Source organism: Bison bison, unplaced genomic scaffold (assembly GCF_000754665.1).
Source record: "Bison bison bison isolate TAMUID 2011002044 unplaced genomic scaffold, Bison_UMD1.0 scf7180017864531, whole genome shotgun sequence".
Lineage (NCBI taxonomy): Eukaryota > Metazoa > Chordata > Mammalia > Artiodactyla > Bovidae > Bison > Bison bison.
Genome location: NW_011495081.1, coordinates 8,022,744 through 8,037,151, shown reverse-complemented (window position 1 = coordinate 8,037,151; position 14,408 = coordinate 8,022,744). Strand labels below are relative to the sequence as shown.

General features: G+C 44.1%; 1 protein-coding gene across 1 annotated transcript; it reads left to right on the top strand.

The window, feature by feature from the left end:
* The first annotated feature begins 2,191 nt into the window (after positions 1 to 2,191).
* CD59 (CD59 molecule, complement regulatory protein) lies at positions 2,192 to 14,174 on the top strand. Its single transcript, XM_010831834.1, has 3 exons — positions 2,192 to 2,295; positions 6,269 to 6,367; positions 12,610 to 14,174. Exons 1-3 carry the CDS (start codon positions 2,232 to 2,234, stop codon positions 12,810 to 12,812), a joined length of 366 nt encoding a protein of 121 aa, XP_010830136.1. The 5' UTR covers positions 2,192 to 2,231; the 3' UTR covers positions 12,813 to 14,174.
* Positions 14,175 to 14,408: the final 234 nt, after the last annotated feature.

Genomic DNA, 14,408 nt, shown 5'->3' with positions numbered 1-14,408 from the left:
GAACTGATTCCATCACCATAAAACCCGAGACTGCAAGCCATGTGACAGAGCAGTTCTCCTCGGCGCCCTTTCCCAATAAAATCTCTTGCTCTGTCAGCACATGTGTTTCCTCGGACAGTTCATTTCCGAGTGTTAGACAAGAGCCCAGTTTTGGGCCCTGGAAGGGGTCTCCTTTCCTACCACACTTGGACTGCAAGGAGATCCAACCAGTCCATCCTAAAGGAAATCAGTCCAGAATATTCATTGGAAGGACTGATGCTGAAGCTGAAAATTCAGTACTTTGGCCACCTGATGCGAAGAACTGACTCATTTGAAAAGACCCTGATGCTGGGACAGATTGAAGGCAGGAGGAGGAGACGACAGAGGATGAGATGGTTGGATGGCATCACCAACTTGATGGACATGAGCTTGAGTAAGCTCTGGGAGTTGGTGATGGACAGGGAAGCCTGGTGTGCTGCAGTCCATGGGGTCGCAAAGAGTTGGACACGACTGAGCGGCTGAACTGAGCTGGCACTGACATGGCACCTCTGGGTGTGTTGTTTCACTTGCTGGTTGAGGATCGAGGTCTAGTCTTGTCTGCCATCTTGGTCCCATTTGATTCTAATCAGTTTATGTTGTGTCCTTGGGCTATGTCATTCTTTCAAAAGTTGTGCCCTGCCCCTTTCTCTCCTGTTACAGTAGTGGTGGTGGTGGGGGGCGGGGGTGTGTGTGTGTGTGTGTGTGTGTGTGTGCAGAGTGAGGCAGGAAGTGGCAATAGCCACCACTTTCCTGTGACTGTGTCAAGCACATAGTTATCTGGTTTTATCTTACATCTCCCCATGTGGGGAAGAACCCACGTACAGATGAGACAATGAGGCTCGGTAGCTGTGGGAGAGCTGGGCTTTAGTATGTCCGGGTCTGAGCTTATGACCACTAGCCTTGGGCAGCCTTAGATCCTCCCTGCACTGGGGTGTTGGGCAGCTGCCCCCCGGGGAGGGTCAGCCTGGTGGGAGTGGGCATATAGGCTATGGTAGGTTTTGAAGACCCCAGAGGGAAATGAGGGTGATTCAGCCTTAAAGAAAGGCCAGGCCCGGTTAGATTTTCTTCCTGCTTCCCCATTCATCAGAATATGACCTTTCTGTCTCCTGGGCGTGAGCTTCCTCAATATCATCTTCTTTAGGCAACACCCTTCCTGGTCCCATCCTCCCCACCACCCACCTCCAACTCAGAGGAGGGCTGGGTGGGGTGGGGCGGGGCAGGGCTCACCCACCAAGAACCCTATCTGTTTGCCAGACAGAGGTCCTGGCCTGTGGGGCTCAGGAGAGTAGAATGTGGAGCCACCCTGGTTTGGGGCAGAAATCACCTCCCTGTTGCTCAGGGAAGTCGGGATGGGGTCTGGAGACTCCTTAGATCTGTTGCTTATGGTTGGGACTTGGGCTAAGTTAAAAACCGCCCTGTGGCTTGGCTTCCTTCTCAAGTGAAAGGAGGATTTGAGGCATTTCAGCCCTCCCCTCTTCTCCCCTGATGCTCACTGCCACACCTCTAAGCATTAACGGAATAGGGACCAGACAGCAGAGTTACCTGGAACCTGCCCTTACTTTTCAGAGTAAAGGAGGAGGTGTCCCCATCACACTTACCAAGGTGGGGAGCCAGAGCTTCAGTGCACTAAGCCTTTGCCCCATGTTCTGCCACTGAATGCCTGCTGGTGTCCCCCAGAGTCACCCCTTTGGTGTGATGCACTTAGTGGCATGGCCTGGAAAAGTGATGCTTGCTGGGCTCAGCTCAGCCAGCAGCTGGAGGTGGGGCCTGCAGAGCTCGAATTGCAGGCGCTGCCTTGGGTATTCTGTACATTTTACCATTGGAGTCAGTGCCCCTGATGGAGGAGACAGTGCTGTCCCACTACTCAGTCATGAACACTGAGGCTCAGAGGGACTGAGTTCCTGCAAAGGTGCACGGCTACTGTGGGTGAGGGCTGGGGTGGGCCCTGTGTGCTATGTCTCCCTGCAGCCACCTCTCCCACCAGGCCTGACAGCATTTCTTCAGCAAGCTGAGGTCTTCGACTGCGGAGGGGCCGAGGACTGCCCCCACAAAGAACACACTTGGTTCAGGGCCCCTGGCACTGAGGTTCCCTGTTTTCTCCGTCTGCTCTCTACTTCCTGTGTTTCCAGAAGCCCCCAGGCCTTCCGGCAATCACCTGTTGGTTTGTGACAATGCTTTGTGTTCCTTCCTCCCAGGTTCTGTAGCTGGTCGCAATGGCAAGCAAAGGAGGGTACATCGTGCTTGGGCTCCTGTTCCTGGCTGTCCTCTGCCAACTCGGTGAGTGGTCCAGAGGGACTTGGATCTGGGTCATGTAGGTTGCTTCCACCCTAACTTTTTCTTAGGCTTCAGGATGACCAAGCTGGTGCCACAGACCCGGGCCAGGCTTCGGTTCTTTCGCCATCAGTGTTACAGGTCCAGGGTGATATGACTGCTCCTTCCTATGTTACAGCCCTGCCCTCGGCGAAGCCCCTTCCTGAGTTACAGTTCATCCTGGGTGACAGAGCTGCTTTTGTGGGGAAGAGATTACACACAGCCTCTTAAGTTTCACCCCTCGCACTGCCAGCAGCCAGGGCTGCCGACCCAGAGTGCTGAGCTCAGCGGCCACCCCGGGCGCTCCCATGTGACACTGCTGTGGCCGAGGGTACTGTGGTTATAGCAGCAGTAGCTGCTGCCCACAGCATTCATGAGCCAATCACTGTTCTCAGCATCTTAACACTATCTACTTATTTAATCCTCATATCCATCCTATGGAGCAGGGGCTGTTTATTGCCACTTTCCAGATGACAAGACTGAGGCCTAAAGAAATGGTTTGTAAAATATCGCACTGAAGCGCTGCAGGCACAGTTCAAACCCAAATAAGCCTTTCATCAAAGTGTCTGCACCTATTTCCTTCGCCAGCCTACCCCTTCCCCCCTCCTGGAGATACTCATTACCTCTAACAGTAGGAACACCTGTGTTTACTTTGCTTCATTATAAAAATCAGAGGTCATTTTCTGCCTCTGTCATGTTACAACAAAAAAATTATTACTATTTTTTTTTTTTTTTTGAGGAGCAGGGATAGGAGACGGAAAAGAAAGTAGCCGTGTAGTGAACAGTACAGAGTCATCTGTGTGTTGGAGCATGTCAGAGCTTACAGCGTTAGCAGCTTCCATACGGTGAACACTTACTATGTACCAGACCCTATGTCATTTAATCCTTAGCCATCCCCTGAGGGCTCAGCGCTGTTAGGCCCGTTTTACAGTTGAGGAAACTGAAGCAAAGAAGTTAGCCCAAGGTCACGTTGGAGCAGAAGTCATGACCTCCCCGCCCTCCTCCCCACTGTTGATCTTAGCCAAGGTGGTGCGTAATATAGTCACTGTGTTACAACATACATTATTGTCACAGTTCTACCCAGTGAATTTTCTGTAATAAAAATAGCTTGGGGGACCTCCCTAGTGGTCCAGTGGTTAAGACTTCCCCTTCCAATACAGGCGGTGTAGATTCAATCCCTGTTGGGAAGTTAAGATTCCACTTGCCTCATAGCCAAAAAACCAAAGCATGAAACAGCAGCAGTATTGTAACGGATTCAATAAAGACTTTAAAAATGATCCACATCAAAAAAGTCTTAAAAGAATAACCTGGTCACACCCTCTTTCCAACAGTCTACATTTGTTTATGGAGCTTGGGTTTGGTGCCATTAGCCATTCTGTGACAGGTCTTGGGGGCACTTAGGTCCTTCCCGAGGGAGTTGGAGTGTGAAGAATATCCACTTCACCCTGGTTAAGTGGCTGGAATATCAAACAACCATCCTCTGACTTATTGCTTGCCCCTGGCCTGGTTTTCTCCATGATTATGGTTGGTTTCTTCTCTTTGTCACTCAGGATGGTTAGAAGAACATCATGGTAAATAAACCAAGCATGGGCTTCAGAACTGACCGTGTAGATGTAAGTCCCAGCTCTCCTCTTAAGGGCTGTCTGCCTTTTGACAAGTTAGTTAACATCTTAGTTTAATGGGGATGGCAGTCCTTAAGCCTGCCTCTTAACAGCAGTTCTCTGAAGACTGAAAGTTTAAATATTTGAACACAGTGTTAGCTGTGAATATTTCTGCCTCACAGAAGTTCCAAAGGTGAGCTCTCTTTCCTCTGTCCGAAGGTTTGTCAAGAAGCCAAATGAACTCTGGCTGTAGCCAGGAGAAACTGTACTCCCATGGGCAGCCTTTCCAAATGGCCCTCTCAGATAGCCAGGCAAGAGTATCCTCTCCCTCTAAACTCTTTCCTCTTACCAGGTGGACACACTTCTGGAGCAGGGAAAGATTGTTGAAAATTGGCATCTTTGTCCCTTCTCACGGTGACTCCCCTCTCACGCAGGTGTGGCAAGCACTGAGCCTGGCAGAGAAGAGGCAGAGGGGGCCAGCGGAGCCCGGCCCCGGACCCAGGGGCTGGCGTCATCTCTGCTGCATGCAGTGCTCTGAGTGTTCTTGATGGGGTCACTCCTCCTCTCCAGACATCTGTCTTATCATTTGCAAACAAAATGGAGGAGGAGGGGGTTTGGGGGGCTGATATTTCAAAGTTTAACCTGGAACCTTCACAAATCAGAGGGTCCTCTGCTAGTTGGGATTTCACACCTGTGAAGACAGACGTGGTCATTTAAGATGTTTATAGAGAGCTTCACTCCTGACTAGGAGAAGGCAATGACACCCCACTCCAGTACACTTGCCTGGAAAATCCCATGGATGGAGGAGCCTGGTGGGCTGCAGTCCATGCGGTCGCTAGGAGTCGGACACGACTGAGCGACTTCACTTTCTCTTTTCACTTTCATGCATTGGAGAAGGAAATGGCAACCCACTCCAGTGTTCTTGCCTGGAGAATCCCAGGGACGGGGGAGCCTGGTGTGCTGCCATCTCTGGGGTCACACAGAGTCAGACACGACTGAAGTGACTTAGCATAGCATAGCATCACTCCTGACTGTGCTCAGAAAGTGAGGAGCCACTTTCTTCTGGCCTTCTGAAAATTCTTCTCCCTGGTGATAAACCCAGGCTACAGCCTTAGGACTAAAAGTCAGCTCTGGGGTGCTAAAACCCACATTTTGGTCTTGGTTTCACCATGCAATTCTTCTATGACACTTTACATATTTCATCTTTGAAAATGTCTTCTCATACATATGGGTACTGCCAAATACTGATTACATGGCAAATGTGGAATATGACTCATCTTTGTCCTGTCACAAAGGGACATAAAACAAAGGGAAAATAATTCAGTGAAACTTGAAGTGTAGCCACCAAAGAGGAATCCTAAGACCGGAATGGGAGTGGTAGTCATTTTTCAAATTGGGGAACCAGAGGCATTTGCTTCTGATACGAACCAGCCCTTATGTTCAGTGTTGCTATGCAATGCCTGCTCACCCCTGTGAGTTTAAGATACACGGCTGCTGCCTGTCCCCTGGCTGTGTTTGCTTTGGTGATGGGCTAGTCCCTCAGCAGGGAACAGCCACACTGAGGATGCCTTATCCCGGAGGCCATCAGACTTGTTCTGTAGAGGGCCAGGTAGTAAATATTTTAGGCTTTGCAGGCCAAGAGACAAAAACCAAGGGTATTTTGTAGGCTTTTGTATAAATAAGAGAGAAAACAAGTTTCTGTAAGTTTTTAATTGACGATTCAAAAATTAATAATTGAGTACAATTTTTTATGATACAGCCCTACTAATAAAAGTGGAATTCTTTCTGGGAGAATAACATTTTGCTTACTCTGATTCAAAAATTAGTGTTCCCTATCAAATGAGTTGCGAATGTTCATGTGTTGATACTGATTTGTAATAGATTTAACGTATTTCATCTTGGAACATGTCTTTTCACACAGATCAGATCAGATAGGTACTACCAAATACCGATGATCAGTCCATGAGAATGTGATGTCAGAGCATAATTGTTCTTCAGAAGTTTTTATGGAATTCTGTTTATCCTTTTGATGGGTTCCTTTCAACCTGTTATTAACATTGCAGATTAATCACTTTTGGTTGAAAGTAGGAGAAAGCTTCTCAGTTGCACAATTAAATGGGTTTTGAAACCTGGACATTACCTTTGCACATACCACAGAGTCCGGTAAAACCACTGCTGGAACTGTAGTCTGAACTTCCAAAAATGTGTCTGCTGCAGGTTTGTGTGGGAAGGCATCCCACTGTGGGTTGCTGACCTCTGACCCGCACTACTGGAGATGGTGGGCTTGCTTCTGCACTGCTTATCTACCAGGTCCTGACGGTCATTCTTCCTGGTTCTAGGTCACAGCCTGCAGTGCTACAGCTGTATTAACCAAGTTAACTGCACTTCAGTCGTCAATTGTTCACATAATCAAGATGCTTGTCTCTTCGTTAAGGCTGGTAAGAGCCTCCCCCTCCCCTCTCTGCCCGAGTGTAATGGGTTGAAGAGAGCCTGGGGAAAAATCCGTGCCACCTTCTTTTTTGTTAGACTTGTATTCAATAAGTAATAGCTACCATTTAATAGCACCAGTTGCATATGACACTAAACATTTTCCATTTGTTTTTGTTTTGTTTTTCCATTTTTTTTTTAATTTAATGCTTTCCATCTACCACTTGGGTTAATGTTTTATTCCCATTTGGTAAACAAGGAGACTGAGATTCAGATTAAGCAACATGCTAAGGTCAAGGAAACCAGCTCAGGATTTGAACATGGAAATCCATCCAATTCCAACACTTGTTCTCATAACACCTACACTGGCTGCCTCCTAAACTTTTGAGAGCCTGCCGTGTGCTAGAGCCTGAGCTAGGAGCTCGAGATACAAAGATGAAGAAAGGAGACAATGAAAATTGTGAGAGGCTTGTGTAGCTGTCACAGATGTCTTTATTTACTTATACTCGTGTATCATTCTGGGGGGAATTTAATATATGCAGAGTCCTAAGGGGACTCAAGCTGAGCTCAGTGGACAAATAGAAGTAGGAGGACTAAGCAGGGAAGGGTGTTCCAAAGAAAGGCAAAGCAGGTACCGAGGCTCAGTGGCCTCAGAGAGCAAGGCAGTCACGGGCTTGGGATGGGGAATGGCCTGCGTTGACAAGTTCTGTCAAATCTGCATTTTGCAAATTGGTTAGACTATGGAATTGCCTCCTCCATAAATCCTATTGAAGCAGAATTTAGGAAATGGTAGGCAGAGGCAAGAAACCAACCACATCATACCCTCTACTCTCGCTGGATGTGGTTCTGGATTGAATTGACATGTAGAAAAGATACTGTGAAGTGAGGAGCGGCTGTTTCAGGGTCTGCTTACTGAGTGTACCAGGTAAACCCCCCAACTTCCATCTCTTAAGAGATAAAAATAAAAACACCCTTCAAGTTCGTTCACTCACACTCTCTATGCAGATTCTTCCCAGCATCCTTCAAAGAATGCTGAGCACATCAGGTAAACTCAGAAAAGTTTTGGAAGACCCACAAGCTCAGAAAAACCTGATAGAAAGAAGGGGGAGATTCATTCCCCCAAAAAGGAAAAATCCGTGAGTAAGTCAGGATGAATTAGAATTCTTCTGTGTAAATAATAGGAGTATCTCTTGATTTTGGTACTAGTTCCTGGAATGCAGCTCTAATTCCAAGGCTTGCTTGTGAGGTCCTTGTTTCTTTAGGGAGCCAGTTCCTCTGCCTCACCTGGAAGACCATGTTGATTCATAGCTAATGTAGAAAGCACAGTGAGGCCCCCAGAGAGAACAGCCATTCACTCCACAAATATTTGAGCACCAGTTATCTGCAAACACAGAGACCTACTTCTTAACCCTGATCATCTGTCTCTTGGACCCCCACAACAAAAAGTATAATTTCCCAATGAGATAATAAAGGCAGTATTATGTGTAGAGTAAGTATTAGATTTGCAGTTAGAAGCTTTGAGCTCAGATCTCTGTCCTGCCAGCAGTAAGTTCTTCCTGCCTGTGTTTTTTTATTGACGAAATGGGTATGTTGGATGGTTAGAGGTGGAGAGAAGGGATGAGGGAAGTAGAGTGAAATTGAAATCTTTTTTCCAGCTCTCTAATCCTATTGTTTCCTACCTAAATGGTTAACCTTTCATTTTAATTGTTTTCCAACATTATTGAAGTATAATTGACAAATAAAAACTGTATATATTTAAAGTATGAAATGATTACCACAATCTAATTAATACATTCACCCCCTCCCATTATTACCTTTTTGTGTATGATGAGAACACTTAAGATCTATTCTCTTAAGCAAGTTTTGAATAGACAATCTAGTAGTATTAACTCCCTGGTAAAGAATCCGCCTGCAATGCAGGAGACCCCAGTTTGATTCCTGGGTCGGGAAGGTCCCCTGGAGAAGGAATGGGCTACCCACTTTAGTATTCATGGGCTTCCCTGGTGGCTCAGATGGTAAAGAGTCTGCCTGCAATATGGGAGACCTGGGTTCAGTCCCTGAGTTGTGAAGATCCCTTGGAGGAGGGCATGGCAACCCACTCCTGTATTCTTGCCTGGAGAATCCCATGGGCAGAGGAGCCTGGCGGGCTACAGTCCATGGGTCGCAAAGAGTGGGACAAGACTGAGCAGCTAAGCACATTATTAACTATAGTCACCATGCTGTACATTAGATCCCCAGAATTTACTCATCTTCTAATGAACTGTTACACTTTTAAAAACAGTTAATGTAAACAGTGAGGCACGTCTGTTAGAAGTGCCAGGATGTAAATCACCGACCACACCAGATACCAGTGAGGGCATGGAGCTCCCAGAGCTCTCATTCACTGCTGCTGGGAATGTAAATTGGTACAGGCCATTTGGCAGTTCCTTAAAAAACGAAACGTACCCTCACCATAGATTCAACAATTGCATTCCTTGACTTCATTACCCAAATGAGTTAAAAACTTAGGTCCATACAAAAACCTGCACATGGATGTTTACAGCAGCTTTATTCGTAATTGCCCAAACTTGGTGAATGGATAAGTAAATGGTGGTATGTCCAGAGAATGGACTAAAAAGAAATGAGGTATCAATCCATGACAAGACATGAAGCAAACTGCATATTTCTGACTGAAAGAAGTCACTTTGGGAAGGCTAAGTACAGTTATCATTCCAACGACATATTTCAGAAAAGGCAAACTAAGGAGATCATAAAAAGGACAGTGACTGCCAGGGGTTAAGTGGGGAGGAGAGAGGATAAATAGGTGGAGCACAGGATTTTTAGGGCAACCAGTATACTATAGTGATGGATACATGTCGTATGTTTTGTCAAACCCCAGAGAATGTACAACACCCAGAGTGAACCTAAATGTAATTTATGGACTTTGGGTGATCATGATGACATCAGTTGCAACAAATGGAGGTGTTGGAGATGTTAATAGTGAGGGAGGTTGTTTAGGGTTGTGGCTGGGGGTATTGGGGCTATATAGGAACTCTGCTCAATTTTGCTGTGAATCTAAAACTCTAAAATACAATTTTTTTTAAGGATGATGTGAATCTTAAGTAATAATTTTCTTCTTCTCATGAACATATGTCCCAAAATTTCAGCTAGACATGTGGTAGCAGCAGTTCTTGAAATATAGATACTCAGACCTTACAGTTAGGCAGATACTAACAGAGCATCTAAATCCCCCTCCAGCTCTGACATCAGCTTGGGAGACACAGAGTGCATATTGTCATAAACATGAGTCAAAGGCCAAGCGTACATTAGAAATTATTTAACCACGTTTCACCCTCAGACTGTGAAATGGGAATACTTATCTCCCAAGGTCAGTAGGGCAGTTAGAGGAGAAATGTATATGATAGTGCTATGCAGATGCCGTCTAGAAGAGAGACAGATAGGTATTAATTCAGCCACTGTTTACTGGCATCCTGGCTAGGTCCTGGAGGTATAAACATGTACTTGGAGTCTGGCAGAGCCTCTGATGACAGTGTCAAGCAGTCATTGCTGAAATGGCCTTTCAGATAAGGGACATACTTAAGGGTCCCTAAGGCAATTGGGGGCTATTGCTTGGTAAAAGCAGACTTGAACCAAATCTTCAAAAAAGGGTAGAGAGGCTGTGCTCAGAGAGAGAACTTCAACATTCCAATGACTGATGTAATCCACTTTTACTCGGGTCATTCTGATAGTGGCTTTGGTGAGAAGCTCTCTCTTGTAAGGTTATTATGCAGATAAGATCATTCAAGTAAAATGCTTGGCTCACTGCAGGACAGGTAGTACGTGATTAATCGGTAGCAGTTATTAATAAATGACTAATTTATTAATAATTATGACAAAATTAATCTGCCCTCCTCAAGCTGTTAGGCTTCCCAGATTAGCATTCTGGTGGCTTTAATGCCTTCCTGGTTCCAGTGTCTGATTATTATTATGTAAGGCAGTAACTTGTCCTATTCAACAGTATTTTTAGCACAGTGTTAGAAGCAGCCTCTTAAATGCTTATGATCCAAATAAGCAGAGTCACTGGAACACTTGTTCTGGCCTCCACTTGACCAAACTTCATTAAAATCCAGGCCAGCACCTCATCTCTGAAGGGGAGTACAGAACAGTTATGCTGCAGTTATTAATTTAGGGGTTTTTGCTCTGAGCTGTGAGTGCAGTTGGATAAATTACTTACAAGGCTTACGTAAAAAAAATAGGCATCTGTATTTTTTATCTTTCCAACGCAGAAGAAAAGAAAATGATACCAGGGCAAGCACCAGCCTTCTATTGATATATCTGTGTGTCCCTAGCATCTAGCACATAATGTAACTTTTGAAGAGGAAAATCTAACATAATTCTTCTCTCTCAACACTTTTTTTTCTTCACTTAACGTAGTTTATTTAATTACATATGCCACTAGAAGATACTTGGCGTATATACTTTTGGCCTTTATTTTCCTTTGTTGTGCAAAAATTAGCACCACAACTGCATATTCTTTTGGAAAGTTTTTCCTGTGTTACTGAATAGTCTAATGATTTTTAAAGGAAGTTAAAATATTTTGGAAATAAATTCATCCAGTGACTTTATTTTAAATCTCAATCCACATATAACAAATAGATAAATGGAAGATAGTAGTCTGTGAAGGTAACACTGTTAAATTCCTTGGGAATCCTTCCAGAGAAAATTAATGTATTTAGCCCCACACATATGCTTTATAGAAGTGGACCACATTCTACATATTGCTCTGCATCTAGGCTTTTTTCTCTTGAGATGTGATTCACATATCTCAGTTCCAAAGTTCATTTTAAAGTATATAAGTCAGTGGTCTTTAGTATATTCACAAGTCTGTATGACTGTCACCACTATCTAATTTCACAACACTGTTGTGGTCCCAAAAGGAAGCCCCATACCTATTAGCAGTCACTGTCCATTTCTCCTCCCCACACACCCTGGCAGCTACTAGTCTACTTTCTAGCTCCATGGATTTGTTTGTTCTGGATATTAACTGAAACATAAGATGTTGTGGTCCTCTGTGACTGGCTCCTATCACTGAGCATGAGGTTCTTAAGATTCGCCCATGTTATTGGATATATCACAGTACCTTATTCCTTTTTATGGCCAAATAATATTCCATTAGGTGGATATACCACATTTTGTTTATCCGTTCATCAGTTAATGGACATCTGGGTTTGTTTCCACCTTTTAGCTGTTTTGAATAATGCTGCTATGAACATTGGTCTATAAGCTTTTGTGTGAACATAGTTTTCAGTTCTCTTGGGTGATGTATTTACCTAGAAGTAGAATTACTAGGTCATATGGAAACTATTTTTAACCTTTTGAGGAAATACTAGACTTTTTTGAGATATCTGCACCATTTTACCTTTCCACAAGCAATATATGAGGGTTCTAATATTCCATGACACAAATTATTTTCCAATTTCTTGATTACAGCCACCCTAGTTGATATGAATTGATATTCATTGTGGTTTTGATTTGTATTTTCTTAATAACTAATGATATTGAGCGTCTTTTCATGCACTTATTGGTCATTTGTATATCTTTGAAGTATCTATATCCTTTGCCCTTTTTTTAATTGGGTTGTCTTTTTATTATTCAGTTGTATTTCATTCTTCTCGGATGTGTGATTTGTAAACATTTTCTTCCTTTTGTGGGTTTTGTCTTTTTAATTTTTTAAAGTGTTCTTTAACTATTTGAAGCACTAAAGTTTTTAATTTTGATGAAGTCCAATTTATCTATTTTTTCTGCATTTTTTTTTTTTTAAAGAAACTAAAACTCCCCATGTCAACACACAGTCCTATGACATACCTTATCTGCATGGAGCTTTGTTGTGTGGAACCGCTACCATAATTTATTCAGATGCTTTTTTTTATTAACAGACTGTCTTTTAGTTTCTTGCTGCTACAGATAGTAGTGCAATGACCATTCTTGAGCATGTAACTTAACCCTTTTTCATTCAGAGAGTAAATCCTAGAAGTGGGATTGCCAAATCAGGCATGCATTTAAAAATCTTGGTAAATCTTGAACATTAGTATGATCACCTGTTGCCTGCTATGCACACACCACTGTACTGGCTCTGCTGAGACTCTGGTTTCATGGAGAAGTTCCATTCAGAGCTGGATCCTGCATCTTTTTAGCCAGATATGAGAATTCAAAGACAGGTATAGAGCTTTACCTGCTTGATTGCTTACCCTTGTATGCATGTGTTTCCCCACAGTGCCGCTAAAATTTTACCACCAGTGTTGGAAGTACGAAGAATGCAGTTTTGAGTTCATTGCAAAAGCCTTAGGGGAGAAGGAGCTCCACTATGACTGCTGCCAGAAGAACCTGTGTAACAAAAGTGGCGGGAGGAGCGTATCCGAGAAGATGCTGCTGCTGCTCACCCTGCTGCTGGAGGCAGTCTGCCACTTTTATCGCTAAATCTATGCCAGGAGGGCTTCTCCTGAATATCCTGTTTCTATCGATTCCTTCCTTCGTGTGATGCTGTGTTCCAAAGGCTTTTTATTTTCCAACTGGATCCTGTTTAGTCTTTCCCTGTTGGGAGAGACTAAAACTAGCTTGAGCAACTTGAATAATAGAGGAACTCAGAAAGACTCTGAAGACCAGTCCTCTTGGCAGAGAAGACCTGTTTGAGTTGAAAAAAGTTAAGAGTGAACCGCGTGTAATTTGAGTGAGATGACATGGTTCTTACTCTGCACTTTGTGGGGTCAGCTTTGCAGGGACAGCTTGAGGAGCTGCTCTGCAATCCTCAGACGTTTCCCTCTGGCTCCTGGGATGTAATTAGTGTGATCAGTACTTTTTTGGGGTAGCTGGGGCAGGGGGCTCCTTTTCAGCAGTCTCTCTCACAAGGAATGCTTTATGCTCGCCTTTCATGGCCCCTGTATTGCCAGGGAGGCATGATGCATCTTTCATATGTGGGCTGTCAGTGAGGGACAATGAAATTCTTAAAGAAGAGTAGTGGGAATGACTTGTATTCTCAGTTGCCTGGGAAGGAGGTAAGCTTTCCAGATGGCAGGGCATGGAAACACAAGGTTTGTCTTCGAAGAGGTACCAGTGGCTCAAATCTGTTTTCCTTTGTCTCTCAAATTTTGTATTGGCTTTGCTGTCTTTTGCTAGAAAAACTCAGTAGCATAAATGAACAGTGTGTTAAAACTATCCCTTCCACTCCCTACCTTTTCTGTTGACATGGTAGGCTGTCTTGGCTTTGTCACACACAGTTAAAAACTAAACATTTGAATATTCCATGTTACATGTGACTTGCAGTTATTAAGTATGCTTATCTTAACTGTTCCTGGTAGGAACACTCTTCATGTGTGCATGTATAATGTGTTAATGGAACAGGAGGGGCCTTTGGGGTTAGGATTTGAAAGTTCCAAATGTCATCATGAACAGTAACAGGTCTGCAGGGATGTTTTACCTGCCAACACACAGCCAGTAGGCTCCTAGCTGAGTCAGCACAGATTGTGTAAAATACATTGGTAAGGGCTATTAGCATCATCACAAATGCTGAGGCTTTCAGAAGCATTATCCGTTTGCTAAACAGTGCCCACCTTTTCAGGAGGACAAAGTTTTGCCTTTTTCTTGTGGGTACTGGTGAATAATGTAGACTTAATGATATTTGTATGCTTAGAATCTTGGCTGTATGTAACAGCGTAGCCTGACTTTCACAGACAAAGGTGAAATTTCTTGATTTTTTTTAAAAATCCTTGTTTTTGTGATGTGCTGGACAGACTGAAATGAATCCTGCCTTTTTTTCTGAAAATAAAATCTCATCAAATGTTACTGGCCCAAAAGGATAGCAACATATGCAACATGTCCAATGGTAGCAACTGAAAGAAGAGATCTTAGCACAAGGTTTCTTCTGTGGCTGCTATTACTTGAACATGAACAGATAGAGGCTTCCTCATCCCAACCGAGCGTTACTTTGGTGCTTTACATTCCTTGTTGACTCAGTGTTTTTCCTTCAGTTCAGTCACTCAGTCGTGTCCGACTCAGTGACCCCATGAATCGCAGCAC

Excerpts from the sequence above, each read along its gene's own strand:
- CD59 (XM_010831834.1), top strand. The coding sequence starts at position 2,232 with ATGGCAAGCAAAGGAGGGTACATCGTGCTTGGGCTCCTGTTCCTGGCT. Across the intron at positions 2,296-6,268 it reads GGCTGTCCTCTGCCAACTCG|GTCACAGCCTGCAGTGCTAC; the intron begins GTGAGTGGTCCA and ends TCCTGGTTCTAG. Across the intron at positions 6,368-12,609 it reads TTGTCTCTTCGTTAAGGCTG|TGCCGCTAAAATTTTACCAC; the intron begins GTAAGAGCCTCC and ends GTTTCCCCACAG.